At 34.6% G+C, this 15,097-nt stretch overlaps 1 protein-coding gene and 1 long non-coding RNA gene across 4 annotated transcripts; both read right to left on the reverse strand.

Annotated features, from left to right (window-relative positions):
- Positions 1-9,889: 9,889 nt before the first annotated feature.
- LOC132298740 (uncharacterized) lies at positions 9,890-10,775 on the reverse strand. The gene is made up of 2 exons (XR_009479943.1): positions 10,432-10,775; positions 9,890-10,309 (listed from the first exon to the last, which is right to left on the reverse strand). It is a non-coding gene; the product is annotated as an uncharacterized LOC132298740 (long non-coding RNA).
- Positions 10,776-10,968: 193 nt separating this feature from the next.
- Positions 10,969-14,533, reverse strand: LOC132300274 (syntaxin-71-like). 3 transcript variants are annotated; one of them, XR_009480369.1, is made up of 7 exons: positions 14,089-14,533; positions 13,884-13,952; positions 13,761-13,805; positions 13,613-13,675; positions 13,427-13,503; positions 12,435-12,516; positions 10,969-11,291 (listed from the first exon to the last, which is right to left on the reverse strand). XR_009480369.1 is itself a non-coding variant. In XM_059797294.1 (7 exons), exons 1-6 carry the CDS (start codon positions 14,104-14,106, stop codon positions 12,504-12,506), a joined length of 285 nt encoding a protein of 94 aa, XP_059653277.1. In that variant the 5' UTR covers positions 14,107-14,533; the 3' UTR covers positions 10,969-11,291; positions 12,461-12,503. The 3 variants fall into 3 exon arrangements, 2 of the variants coding, with proteins under 2 accessions (XP_059653277.1, XP_059653276.1); XM_059797294.1 differs by having other exon boundaries at positions 12,461-12,516; XM_059797293.1 differs by having other exon boundaries at positions 10,969-12,516.
- Positions 14,534-15,097: the final 564 nt, after the last annotated feature.

A 15,097-nucleotide genomic window follows, 5' to 3' on the forward strand; every position in this document is an offset into this window, starting at 1 on the left:
ATGTTCAATACCTTTTTAATATAAGCTTAGCTAGGAGCATCCATAAAAAGGGAGAGGAGTAATAATATAAAATTAAAATTTTAAAAGTAAAATAAAGTAATTGTAACAAATTTAGTTTCAGTCCACGAAAAAGTATAAATGGAGAGAAGGTTAGTTAACACTTGTTGAATGATTTTTTTTCTTGTTAAATCATAACAAATAATTTATATAGTTTATATAGAGAGAGCTAGTCTAAATATGTTGCAACAACTAGCAAGTAATTTTTTTTTTTTTTTTTATTTGGCAAGAAACTCACATACTTCATTTTGTTCTTTTGAATTCTCACCACCGTTAACGGATCAATGGCATAGCAGTATCGGTCTCTTGTTTCTCAAAGGGAGATCAAGAGTTCAAGTCTCAGAAGAGACGTGTGTATGAGTACCAAATAGGAAAAAAATAATAAATAAATCCTCACCACTACTGGACCACTGTGACGGCCTAAGTTTTTCAACCCGGTGCGTCAGTGATGAACCGGAAGTGATCCGATAACGGATCCGAAATGCGGAAGCTAAAGGTAAACCAAGGTCTCTAGAGATAGGAGTCACTCCTAAGACACAAATGTGACCCTCCATGAGGTCACGGAACTTAAAGAGGACAAAAACGGAAACAAGGGTCAAAAAAGACAAAATTTGCTATCCAATGGGCAAAAAGGTCAATTCACTATTAAAAGGAGAAATTTGACTCTAAACAAGTCAAATAAGGTTAATACAACCTAATCTAATCATTTTGAAATATTCTAAGAGGTTCCATAGACTTTGGCTAAGAATCCCACAAAATGCCCCGTCCCGGTTGAAGTGAAAACTGACACTGTTTCACTAAAACATACATAACTCCCACTGTGTTTGGAATTTTGGAATGGGATTGGTACCATTGGAAATTTGACTCAAAATTATTGAGTTTAGGCTCAAGAATCACCCCATTTGGATTAGAAACGAAGAAGTTATGACCCGTTAAAGTCGGATGATCAGTGTTGAAACTCAACAGAAGCAAGGCTTGGGTTCAAGCTATTTTGGTTGACCGAAATGGACTTTCGGACGACCAAAATGAAAGTGCTGAGAGCTGAAAATAAGAAGGAAAGTGCCTGCTTGTTTCGGTCCACCGAAATGGTCATAAACAGTAAAAAAGGCTACTGGAATATGATGTTTACTGTTCATTGGCAATTCCATTTGCCATCGGTCGACCGAAATGAAACACCACGAAAAGCTGCTGATGAACTTGCTAACAGCCTAAGGTGCTAAGGTCTAAACTCAACTTTGAATCCTTTCATGAATTGGTTCATAATGCATGTGTAAGACTGATTTTTCATGAGTTTTGAGAATGTAAAAATGTCAACAACTTTGATATGAGTAAATGAATATAAAACAACGGCCAATGGCCCCATATACGTCATTTACAAGATTTTGACCTCTCAAATCTCAATTTTCGTTTAAAAGACAATTGAAGCAAAAGTGTTATACCAAAAGTGTCTAAGTACCAAGGTAGACATGCTTGGCCCTCGGCCTCTTTACATACATGTTTCTAATGTCAAAAGTGATTACTTAAGCATCTTACACATCAAAGAGGTTACATAATCTTCAAAAGTACCATACATGCTATACAAAATTATAACTTCAAAAGTTAAGCATGTTAAACACTTGCATGTTAATATATAAAAATGCTTCAAATAGCTCAAAAACTTCTAAGGATGATGTGCATCCAAGAACATGGTCTCCTTACCTGAAAAACAACCCAAACCACTAGAGTGAGTAATCAAGTTACTCATAGGAGAAGCATATGCATATACCCTAAAATTTCAATATCATTGCAAGATCAATATAGACGAATACAAGAGAGCATTCCACTTAACGTTTATATTCAAGGTGTGCTAAGGGATCATCTTAAGCTAACTTGAATGATTCTTTAGCTAATACAAATCAATATCAATGTACTTAACAACATCAATTCGCCAATAACAAGAATTTCAAGCTATAATTAAGCATTGGTTGTCAACTTGAAATTTAATGCGAAAACAAGTAATGGAAGACTTGGACATCATGTCTCGGACTTAACCAAGATCAATACGGTTATTCCGGGTATTAACCAACTGGGAAGACCACCCTAGTGCGCACTATCTCAATTGGGAAGAACTCATACCTTCCGCACTAAAGCCGAACTTTAACTATGTCACATGTAACAATATCCTAAGAGATTCCAAAATATATATCAAGTTCAAAACTTATATATATATATATATATAATAAGGCATACAAACCACCTTCCATGTACAAGTATATTGAAACCATACAAACTATGTCTTAGGGTTCCAAATCTAGAATAGCATGCCAAATGACAAATTCACATCATGATATTACAATATCACAAATTTATCAATTCAAGTCATGCCTCAATAACAAGCTCTATATACTAATTATCAACATTTAGCAATAGGCTCATAAATTAATCACAATTTGTAATTCACAAGAATATAGAATTATTATCACAAAAATATAGCAATTCAAGTCAATAAGAATTGCATATAACACTAATAATTCTACTAGAGTTCTATATTACTACTACATGTGAATTTACTAGAATTTAGTATCTACTAAATTATATAATCCTTCTACACATGGTTTACACATATCATACATGCTTAAATCAATAAACCTTAAGTCAAGAAGTGAAGGTTTCCTATAATATGCAATACTATCATATCAAAAGCGTGTATACAATATATATTAAACCACAAGGATTATAAAACACTTAGAATATAAACATACTACCACCCCTACCTCAATAGAGAATTGTATCTCTTACTCCAAGCTACTAAGCACAAAATGGAAAACAAGCTTAGGATTCTTGAAGAGGAGAGTGGAAGGAATCTTTTCTCTCCTAAGGTCAAAAGTCTAAGGTGAGTGGAAGAGTGTCAAATGTGAAGTCAAAGCTCTATACCAAGCTTTCCTCTAATGGAGTCTTTGCTAGGGTTCATGAGAGAAAATAAAATGAAGAAGGTAAAGTGTAAAATGGTGAGTGGAAGGGCTAGAAATCCTCCACTCACTATGTGCTCTTGCACTATCTCTCTCACACACACAATGCAAGACTAAATCTTGATCCTACACTTGTCACTAATCCAATGCTCCATCCTAGGCTTAATTTTAAGCCTACACTTGTTACAAATCAATGGCTACATGTGCACCAATCTTAGGTCAACATGTGGGTGAATCTCCACCTACCAAATGTCAAGAAGTCATGGTGCCAAGTCTCTTCACCTAAATGCCAACAAATAGCTCCATGAGAGTGTGACACTTGTCACACTTTCCAAAAATTACAAAATGGTCCTTTTTTAAAATATCTTCCAAAATAAATTGTAAAAAGATCCCCAAAACGAAAAATAACTATTTTACATAATTACACTAAAGCCCCAAAAATTATAAATAATTATACTAAAGTATGCATTCATGCCCTTTACAAGAAAAATACTAATCTAGCATGCTCTTCAAGAAAAGTAAAAATACCAATGTCATGGAAATCAAATACCATGAATGCATGCAAAACCGAAATCAAATCTGAGCACAACAAGTGAGGTTATGCGAAGAAAAATGAAAAACGGGAAAAAGACGAAATAGGGAAAAGACAAAATAGGAAAAAGACAAAAAAAGAAAATCGCCGAAAATGAATAAGGAGGAAAAAGACCGGGTCATTACAACCACAAAGCCCTTGATAGCAACTAGCAATCATAGTTTGTCGTATCATGTGATACGCGAATGATACTGCGAATCATGCTAGCAAGTATTACAATACCAATTAATACTTTCTTTTATTATATTTGAATTATTAAAAGTAAGACTAAAGAGTTCAAAAGGGTCACAATTAAATATTTACACAAACCACCTTTAATTACCATATAAATTGGAAAAAAAAAAAATGGAGGCCAACTTTATTATTCCTACAAAATCAACATTAATTATGAATGGAATTGCTCAATCAGCCACATAAATTCTTCTCTAAGCCATTCTATTATATGTTTCCTCTGTCGTTTCTACCCCACTCTATATTAGGGACGGATATGAAAATTCCTTTTATCCCATAAGGGCGGATTTGGTATTTTAGATCATAACCTAAGCTGGATTCGAGGCGGGATCGGGGTCTGGTAAAATACCGCACTGCCCCGCCCTGTCCTGCCCTGATTAATAATGTAGTACTCATGGTTCGTAATATCATTCGATACACGACGTGTCGGCTAATACGTGACCTCTTTTTAAGTTCGATACGTAATTTGTATTGGTCAGTTTATGCGATCTTTTTTTTAAGTCCGATATGCAATTCGTATCGGTTAATTTACACTGACTTTGTCCAAATCTATTACACTACGATCGATACCAATACCGTGACCTATACTGTGAACCATTATTAATTATTATTATTATTATTATTATTATTATATATGTGTGTGTGTGTATATATATATATATATTACACACACAATCCTAAATCAGTATTTGACCCTACCCTCTCTCTTCTAACGATTCTCTTCTCACCTCTTCCCCTCACTGCTTCAACCCCTCTTAGCAAAAACACTCTCTCTCTTTCCCTCTCCATTTCTTTCTTTCTAGTTCTAGTTACTTCCGATATCATTCAGGCCACTAACGTCCCTTACATTGTCTTCCTTGTGCGTCTTCTTATTCTCCTCTAATATCGGCTGCCGAATTCAAAGAGGGGGTGTGAGAACAGGGCGGGAGGAGGCAGGGAAGGGATGTGAATGAAATTTGGAACCCGTCGGGGGTTCTTAATGGGTCTGGGTGGTGTATTTCTTAACGGGGCAGGATAGTGGGTATCCTTCCATCATTGATAATTGACATGTAACAGGTAATTGATAATTGATATATAGTGCGTCTCCAACTCAATTATTGCAAAGGATACATATTGAAGAATTGAGAAATATTGTGCACTTTCTATTCAATGTTGGTAGACGAAATTGTATAGCAAACTACAATGTGAAGGAGTGTTTGGGTATGAATGGTTTAGTCCATACTAGATGTGACCATGGGAGGGTACACTAATTCACTGGTACAACTGCAATCAAAATTGATGATTAGGGATTTATATATACTTTATTTTTAATAGTGGTATTTCTTTATATAGTAGTGGGGGAGTTTTTTTTTCCAATTTACCCATAAATGACATAGTTACAGTGACGGGCTACAAGTTCTTGTTTGAGGCCCGAATGTATAGGAAAGTTTTTTTGGTGTTCAAAAGCAAAGACAACCCAACCCAACTCACATATGGGGAATGAAGCCCAGAAATTAGAATTCAATCCAAGGCAAACAAGAAGTAACCGTTAAAACAACTAAATTCAAACATTCCCGGCCGTTGCGGTGAAGATAGTGGTGGTTATAAGAATATTCTAAACAATGAGTAAAATTTTAAGACGGCGGTGAAGACAAATTAAGGGGTGAGAAAAATTAAAGGGTTATTCTCAACAGCAAGAGTTAATAAGATCACTTAATTTCATGCTTCTATCTATCAGCTCATCTTGATTTCTCATCATTAGACTCCAATTGAAGGTCTGGTTCATGGTCAATGACATCGATAATTGATGACACGATCCTAGTACACTGGTACGTAGGCATCTTGGTGGCTAATTTATTCCACGATCCAATATATATATATATATATATATTTGTAAAGATGGTAAAGTGCTCGTCTCAAAATGATAGAAGTGTGCTACTGTGCTAGCATCAAAAGTACTCATTGCATCCTGTCAGTGTCACCAAGTGTGATTGTAAAGAAAAGTTTTGGTCCTTGTCAGTGTCACCAAAGTGTTTGTAAAGAAAATTTTTGGCCCGTTGCCACGGAGTGGTTGCAAAAGAAAATTTCGGCCCGTCGTTAGACCGAAGCTGTCGAGAAAAAATCTAACTCGCGGCCAAGGTATCTTTGAAAAAATAAATGGCTCATGTCTAAGGTATTGCTGAAAGAAAAAAAAAAAAAAAAAAATTTGATGCATTGTCTATGTGTGGCTGAAAGAGAAATTTGACTTTCTGTAAAGGAATTATCAAACAAAAATTATCTCGTTATCAAGGAATGCTAAAAAAAAAAAAAAAATAGGCTCGCCATCGACGTTTGGCTGAAAGAGAATAAAAAAAAATAAAAAAAAAATTTGGCTCGCTGCCAAGATGCTGTTGAAATGAATTTTTGGCTTGCTGCAGAAAGAAAAAAAAATTAGCTCATCGAGATTTTGCCACCAAATTGTAGCTCTGCAAAAGAATAATTGCTATCAAATTGTAGCTCTGAAAAAGAATAATTGGCATGCCGCCAAAGTGTAGCTGCAAAGGAAAATTCGACATATTTTCAAAGTGTTGCATGAGATAAATTGGCTTTCCATTGACGTATTGCACAAAGAAAAATTCATGTCAGTGCCAAGATATTGCTCTAAGTTAAAAAAAATTCAACTTGTCGTCAAGGTTTGCTAAAAGATTAATTGCCTTTCCGTTGAGGTATTGCATTGAGAAAAAATCATGTAGGCATAGGCCTGCAAGCTTTGTCTTCACCTCTTCTCACAATGTTGTAACAATTTCTTGCTCGTCGAAATATCGTCGGAAAAAAACATTAACTCATCTCTTAAGAAAATTGCCACTTAAGCCACTCGATTTCATTCCCAGTTTCGGTTTACAAGATTCTAGTCAATTATTTTTGAAAAATCCTTAGAAAAAAAAAAACTAACAGAGCTCGACGGACATCATCTTAGTTTTGGTATTCTGTATGTGTTGCAACAATCATTAAAATTTGTTCTGTGAGAGTGCATGCAAGTGAGAATGATTGAAAAGAAAAAAAGGAAGAAAAAAAAAAAAGAGACGCATCAATTGGAGATCAGTGATGGCTGTGTTGCGTTTCTAAGTTTAACTTGGAGTTCACATATGAATGAGTCCAACAAGTTATCAGATTGGTGGGGTCACTAAAAACATTATTTTTTATTAAAAATAAAAATTTGCACAATCTAAATGTGACGGTACTCGGCGTACTCAAGGAAATCAAGAGGTTGATACTTAAACCTGTTTATTAACACTTTACTTTCTTATTTTTGCTTGCTTTAAAAGTAAAATTATAATTTTGATTTCTTAGACATAAAACAGAAAGTAAAATTATATTTATTAATTACTAATTCTTTTCAAAACTTGAAAGCAAAACACAGAAAGTGTATTTAATAAAAAAAAAAATTCTGTTACATGTACATAAAGATTTAAGCCTCTCTGTGCTATAGTTCCAATTGAACCAGCAGAGATGAAACCACTTCATCTTCTCCCTTCACGTGAACCAGCAGAGATGAAACCATTTCATCTTCTCCCTTTACGATTCCCTGATCCGACCTGGTCTGGTGTCCCATAATGTTCGAAAAGTACCGTATATATTGTACATCACAAAATTGGAAGATTGATTAGTATATATAGCAGATAAAAATAAACCATAGAGAGATACAGAGAGTTAGGGTACAGATCGGCAATCAAACCAGAAATCTCAACCCATTATCTTCAAACCCATAACTTTCACCGAACCCCTTCGCCGCAACAACCACGTCAGTGAGTCTAGGCATCGTAACACCATCATAGCACTCATAGCCATCGCCAATTGGATGAGCCTTTTGCCGTTGTCGTCACTGTCATTGTCGACGTCGGAATCTTTCGTCGTCAGAATCGTTGTTGTTGTGTGCCTAACTCTATGATTTTGTGACAAGGATTTAAGGGTAAGAAAACAGAGGGAGGAAGAGAGGGGATTTTGTCCTGAGGATAAGAGAGATAAAAAATCAGATATGAGGAAAAGATAATTTACCTAAGTCCCATCATCACCGATATGTTGGTCATCAGCGATGCCGATCGGCGAGGCGAATCATCTTTGTCAGGGTTGCCCATGTGGTGGCCATCGTCGTGGGACATGGGAGAGAACTATGGGTATTGTTATAAACGACTGAACACATAACGTTGTTTAAGTTCCGCTACAGTAGTGGAAGTAATTCCTCCGCTACAATGGAGAAAACAAGAAAATGAGGAATCTGTGCTTTCTTTTTCTTTCATAAAATGTGAAAGTACTTTCTAATATGGGAAAAGCAAAAATAGGTTAATAAACATAATTTTCACTTTTACTTTCTATTTTTAGAAATTGACGGTAGAAATCAGAAAATAAAAACGTTAGTAAACAGGTCAGGAGTTACAAGTCAGGAATGCAAATTCAAAGTGGAAAAAAAAAATGATAAGTCTTATGTCTATTTGAAATTGTCCAGTTAGCTCAAATTTAGTCAATTTAAAATGTTCAGTTAATCCGATCCAGTTAGTTATATAATATAATAATAAAAAATATATATATTATTATGATTTTGTGTTTATCAAGAAAGTACATGTGTCATCACCTTATTCATCTAAGAAGTCTATAAATAAGGGCACAAAAGGAGGAAGAATGACATTCAAAAATCTCTGATAAAGACTCAAAAAGAATACAAAGTCTCTGTTAAACATTCATTCTCTCAACACCCAAGTCTGAAAGAAGAAGAACAACAAGCACATCTAAAGCTATGTCGTTCTTTCACAAATTCTCTGAAGGCAATGAACTAAAAAACACATCCAAAATTGTACTATTCTTCCTTAAATTTAACAAATTCTCTGAAGACGAAAAATAACAAACATATCAAAAGTCATGTCGTTCTTTCTCAAATTCAACAACAAGCACATCAAAATCGTGCTGTTCTTTCTCTGTAATTCAATAAGTTTGAAGAATTACCAAAAAACATTGTTCGAGATCAAGTTTTGTCAGCCCTCAATTAGAAATCATCGGTGGTCTTCCTCAACTAATATTTGAAAAAGATTATCAACAAATCGATTTAAGATTAAGCTCCAACAGCTCTTGAATCTTATCAACAAAGAAGATCGAATCAGAGGATAAGTTATTTCTTTTGTAAAGAATTTTACAAAGGATATATAATACTCAGCAATTTTTATAAATTAATAAAATTATTATTTGCTCCATATTTCGTTCTTTAATTTGCAGATACGAAATTGGTATCGACATCTCTACAAGTCTAATGTTGCGAAACATAGCCCAAGCATCCATTCCCACCAAAAGGCAACACGATGTAGTGTGAGTCAACTCCGCCAAATCCATCAAAGTAACAACTCAAACTCATATCGCCTTCGCCTCGCTGGGGCAAAGAAGAAGGTGCTCTAGTCACAAGTCCGAACTCAAAACTAGACTCACCAAGAACCTCAACTCTCACCCGAAAAGCTGAAGAATAGTTAGAAGTTCAAGTACTCCCCAATATGAGCCTAAACTGTCGATAACACGCGCGCCTTGACACGAGTAAAAACTGTCTACCTGGAAAAAAAAATTAAATAAATAAAAGTAAAAATAATAAAAACCTCCTTGATATGAGTATAAACCTTGACACGAGTATAAACCATCTCCCTAAAATAAAAAAAAATAAAAAACTACTCTATGATATGAGTATAAAAAAGTATAAACTGCTTGCCAAATATATATATATATATATATATATATATATATATATGATGACACTCCTTGACACGAGTATAAACTATCTGCATCAAAAAAAAAAAAAAAAAAAAACAACAACAACAACTCCTTGATATGAGTAAAAACTATAAACTGTCTTAAAAAAAATAAACATAAAAATAAAAAAAAAATTACCCAGGAAAAAAATAAATAAATAAAAAATCTTTAGCATGAGTTTAAACTGTATTCCAAAAAAAAAAACTTGATATGAGTTTAAACTGTCTCCCCCAAAAAAAAAAAATTTGTGAACTACGTGATAACTGATCCCTATACACATGTACGTAGGCATCTTGGAGGTTTGTTCCAAGTTTAATCGAAAAAAAAAAAAAATTTTGTAAAGATGGTAAATTGCTTGTCGCATGATATCAAAAGTCCTCATCGCATTATCTGCTTGGCTTGCTATCAAAATGATAAAGTGTGCTCATCATAGCATCAAAAGTACTCATTGCACCCTGTCATTGCGCTCTAGCCTGTCAACAAAGTGTGGTTGTAAAGGAATTTTTTGGCTCATCGCCAAGGTGTGGTTGGAAAAGAAAATTTCGGCACATCGCTAGATAGTAGCTGTTAAGAAAAATTCCTCGTCGCCGAAGTGTCTCTAAAAAAATAATTTGCTCATTTTCAAGGTATTGCTGAAAGAAAAAAATTTCAGTTTGCTGTCGACGTGTGGCTGAAAGAGAAATTTGACTTCCGTCGAGGAGTTGCATCAGGAAAATTGTATCTCGTCGTCAAGATAATGCTGAAAAAAAAAAAAAAAAAAAAAAAAAAAAAAAAAAAAAAAAAAATTTCAAATCGGCTCCCCATCTACATGTGGCTGAAAGAGAATCAGAAAAAAAATAAAAAATAAAAAATTTGGCTCACTGCTGAGGTGTTGTTGAAAGGAATTTTTGGCTTGCTACTGAAAGAAATTTTTTTAGCTTGCCAACAAAATGTTCGCCACCAAATTGTAGCTCTGCAAAAGAAAAATTCGGCTCCTTTCCAGGGTGAATGATTTATATAGATCTAAGCTTGTAAAGCTATACAAATAGGAAGTCTGTCCAAAGAAAGCCCATGGGTCTATAAATGGTAGAAAACAACGCCACAAGCCCAGGCCCGAACTAGATGAGACATCAAACAATTTCAAAGCTTTACAGTTAACATTAATTCATTGGTTAACCTTGTTGAATAAACATTGATATATATACACACAAACACATTGTTTTAAACTCTCAATATCAATCTTTTTTTTTTTTTTTTTTGGGGGGGGGGGGGGGGGGGGGGGGTAGTAAATCAATCATTTTTTATGTTAACTATTGATAAGTAGTTTTCATATATATATACACACACACTAATACACACAGATAGTGGTTTGAAACTTTTAAAATCAATAATCTTTTATGTTAAGTATATATATATATATATATAAGTTAAGGGTAAGCTTGTATTGATGATAGAATAATTACACGGTGCCCTCAATGTGGAGGAGAAAACAAAAGACAACATGAAGACTGACAAAACATGACAACAATAAGTCCAAGGCCATACACAAATCACAGCAACCATTGAAATATGGTAGTAACTAAAACTTGCTGATAGTGAACAAAGCAAAGTGACCGACCCAATGTGCAACTGCTACCTTCCAGTCCATCCAATCACAACTTCTTGAATCATCCAATACCTCAATTATCTCTGATATCAGCTGCTCTACAAGCTTTCTAATATAATTTCCTTTCCCAACAGAACTGGACCAATAATCAGAAAATATATTGAAGTCGTAGAGTAAATCAGTTTGAAACCAATAAAAAACTCTACAAGTATTATATAAAGATAAAATAAAAAATTGCATTTAACAGACAATTTTGATGCTGAAAATCAATGAAACAGATCAGTACGCTTATAGAGATAGATATGTGAGACAAAGTGAGTGATGACGCGGTGCCTGGGTGGACGGTGGAGGCAAGGGCAGATCCAGGATTTCTCAATGGGGTGGGCTAAATCAAAATATATCAACCAAAATCAACTGTTGTTTAATTCAATTTTAGTTAATTAACAATGTTTCTTTAGACAATTGACTGATTAAGGCATAGAAAATCCTATTTGGGTAATTAATAAAAACAAAATTACCAATTTATTTGTAAACAATTCACCAGTCAGTACCCTATCTCTTCTTTTGACCAATTTACTAATCCTATTTGAGAATCTACTAGTGGAAGCGGAGTGTGACGTAGTTCATGGCAAGCCCCTTCCAACACTAATGGAAGAATTCACTCAAAAGCATGCTTTTTGTAAGTATTTTAATTTTCAAGAAGCAACTACCCTATATTAAGTACTTTTGCTTGTCAAAGTTCTTGTTATGATTTTTTTAGTTCTGAAAAGATTTCCGTCTTCAAAAAGCTTGGCATGTTGATAAAAATTGTTACAGATTCAATCTCTGCAGATTTCTAATCCAATTCAGATTTTTTTTTTTTTTTTTTTCGCTTTTCATGCCCAGCTTCAAATTTTCTTGTAGACATAATTGACAACAACCAAAAAAAAAAAAAAAATCCAAACAGAAATAGAAGTTATAGAAACAGAAACATATATATTTGTTTTGCTGAAATAAAATGTAGATTACGTGATTACCTCAAAATGCAATGCAAATTTTGTTACTTTATATTGTAAAATATATATATATATATATAAAAGATCATAAAAAATTTCACTAAATAGGATTTAGTTTGCAAAACAAGAATTACAGACCTTGATTAGTTGATTTAGAATAAAATTTAAAACAAAACTCATACATACAAGTTAGCAGTTGCAGAGAGAGAGGGGGGCAAGTTTGACCTCAAAGATATAAACGTTGATAAAACAAATCAAATCCAAAATCAAGAACAGAGCAAGACCTCAACCAATGCAAGCCAATCAATACCAGATCAAGCCAAGAAGATTCCGTTGCCCATGGTATCACTTTACTATTTCAGGACACTGCAAGTAAGTAAACACTCCATTAGAATGACTCATCTATACTAAAATAAAAAAATTGACCAGGCAACAAAACTTCAACTCAAACAAGTATAGAACAGATCTCATATGTTAAAAACTTTTATGGTCGGATATCGGACTGAGAACCTAACAATTCAAGCTAAGTAAATGAAGAAAAATATCAAAGCATATAAATTGCGTAGAATTTAACCTCCAGTACTCTCAGTTTTTCCCTTTACTTCTTTGGGGTAGGTAAGACACACACCCATTACCCTTGTCTAGGCCCTTTTATGGTCGGATATCAGACTGAGAAACTACTAATTCAAGCAAGTAAATTAAGAAAAATATCAAAGCATATCAAGGAGATACCCTTGGTCTAGGCCCTTGGTGGTCTCTCAGTTCATTTTCATATCTTTATATCTTTCTTCTTTTCTATATTTCTACTTTTGGGGGGCAGGGGGTGGTGGCGGTGGATAGGCAATCAGGGATGGGAACTAGGACAAGCTCAAACTTCGAAGACTAAAACCTGTCAACCAACATGCCTTACCATCCAGACATCTAACCCTAAGCTCCAAATTAGTGAAATGAGCAAAAATTATTATTTACATATATGTATAATAATATATTATGTTATTGTTTTTAGGCATATCATACTGGATCCATGTCCTATTTTTTTGAGATTTGCCATATCATACTGGATCTATTTTCGTATCCGTGTCCAAGTCCTTGTTTCCTTGCTTACCAAGTTACCACCAGTTAAGCTACTAGTTGCCATCTTCCCAAGTCAGATGATTGCTAGTGCTCATTAATTCACCCTTCCATGCACGAGATTTTCTACTAAATTTCTCTAAGCAGGTCAATTTTTTGCAAAATTATATCTTTTCCTTCCATCGATGGAGAAAGAAAAACGTACTTGTATAAATAGGCTGCAATTCCCAGAATTATACACAACAGAATAATATCAATGCAGAAATTTCGACTTGACCTCAGCTGGAACAAAATTACAGAACTTCTTGTTAAATCCAGGAAAGGAATCCACAACAGAGCACAGCTGAATATAGATGGAAATTTAAATTAAACATAGTTGCAACATAAGTACCTGATTAACAGTGTCCTTGAGTCTAGCGTTGGTATTCTTAAGGTTAGATGTTGCCCTGTCCACCTGTCAGATAAGAAGAAAAGCACTGTGATTTTTTTAAAAATCGTTGCAGCTTCAAAAACTTTCAAGAAAAGAACAAATTTCTGACCTTAGTGTCTATCTCATCCATCAGAGGGACTTGCTTATCCATTTCCTGCAACCATTGCATAACATAATGATCTAACATGATGTAATTGTAAGGAAACAGAAAATAAAGGAAAAGACATTAAACCTCATTCATATCCTGGGCCATGCTTTTTAACGTGTCTAGACCTTCTGCTATCACATCTAAACCTTGGTCCTGTGAAACACCAAAAAGAAAAACGATAGGAATTCAGGATCCACATTAAAAAAAATGCAGTATAAATACCAAAAAGAATGTTAATTTCCTTCTATACGAACAACACAAAAATGCAATATTGCAAACAAGCACATACCTGTTTCATTTTCCGCATTTCATAGTATACAACCAAATTTACCTGTAGAGTTCTGTAATTTTGGTCGATTACTGATCTTCAAGTCGTTACTCAACCTCATCCTTATGAGAGAGTAGAGAGGGCTTGAGAGTTGAGAGACAACGGGCCTGAAGCTAAAGCTTTCGAACGGCGAACCCGAACTGGAACAGCGGGCGATGGAAACTGAAGGATATGGGTTTTGATTTTTTGAACAATCTGAAATGATATGCCGATATGGGTTCAGATTATTGTAGATTTTGTAGTTTGTAGTTGCAGAGACAGAGAGAGGGAAAGTTCAGAGTTGAGAACGAGAATAGAGATGGAGGCGATTTGGGAGGCTGATCTGATTCTTGTAGATTAGGGCAAGTTCAGAGTTGAGAACGAGAATAGAGATGGAGGCGATTTGGGAAACAGAAATGATTTGCCCTAGCATGTGTGGCCTAAAATGATTTGCCCTAAAATTTTAAGAAAGCAGCGGGAATGAGACCCGCGTACAGTCTTAATCCAAATTCACTCTCTACCACCGTGCCTGAACCGTGATAGAATAACTTCCTATCACGGTTAATGAAAAATCGTGATAAAAAGAGCAGTATAAAAGTCTGAATAAATACGCCCTAAATTTAAGTAAAATAAATTCACTTTCTACCACGGTTCTATTATAACCGTGGTAGAAAGTATAATTACTACCACGGTTTTTCATTAACCGTGATAGAAAGTTTTTCTACTACGGTTTTACAATAACCGTGATAAAATATATTAATTTCTACAACGGTTTTAAAAAAACCGTGGTAAAAGACACTTTTTACCACGGTTATTTTAAAACCGCGATAAAAAGGGCGTTCTAAGAAACAGTTTTTCTTGTAGTGCTTAAAGTCTTACATTCATGTTGTCCATCTAAGAGCTCCTCCAAAAGAGTCATTCACATGGAGCAAGACATTGAAGTCTCCCATCAAAATCCATGGCACACTTGAAAGACAAAAAAAATTAAGTG

The sequence above is a fragment of the Cornus florida genome, unplaced genomic scaffold (genome assembly GCF_030987335.1).
Source record: "Cornus florida cultivar Cherokee Brave unplaced genomic scaffold, ASM3098733v1 CherokeeBrave_3.0.0_Hap2_Chr03, whole genome shotgun sequence".
NCBI classification, from domain to species: domain Eukaryota; kingdom Viridiplantae; phylum Streptophyta; class Magnoliopsida; order Cornales; family Cornaceae; genus Cornus; species Cornus florida.

Excerpts from the sequence above, each read along its gene's own strand:
- LOC132300274 (XM_059797294.1), bottom strand. Across the intron at positions 13,806-13,883 it reads TGGCCCAGGATATGAATGAG|GAAATGGATAAGCAAGTCCC; the intron begins GTTTAATGTCTT and ends CAATGGTTGCAG. Across the intron at positions 13,676-13,760 it reads TGGATGAGATAGACACTAAG|GTGGACAGGGCAACATCTAA; the intron begins GTCAGAAATTTG and ends CTTATCTGACAG.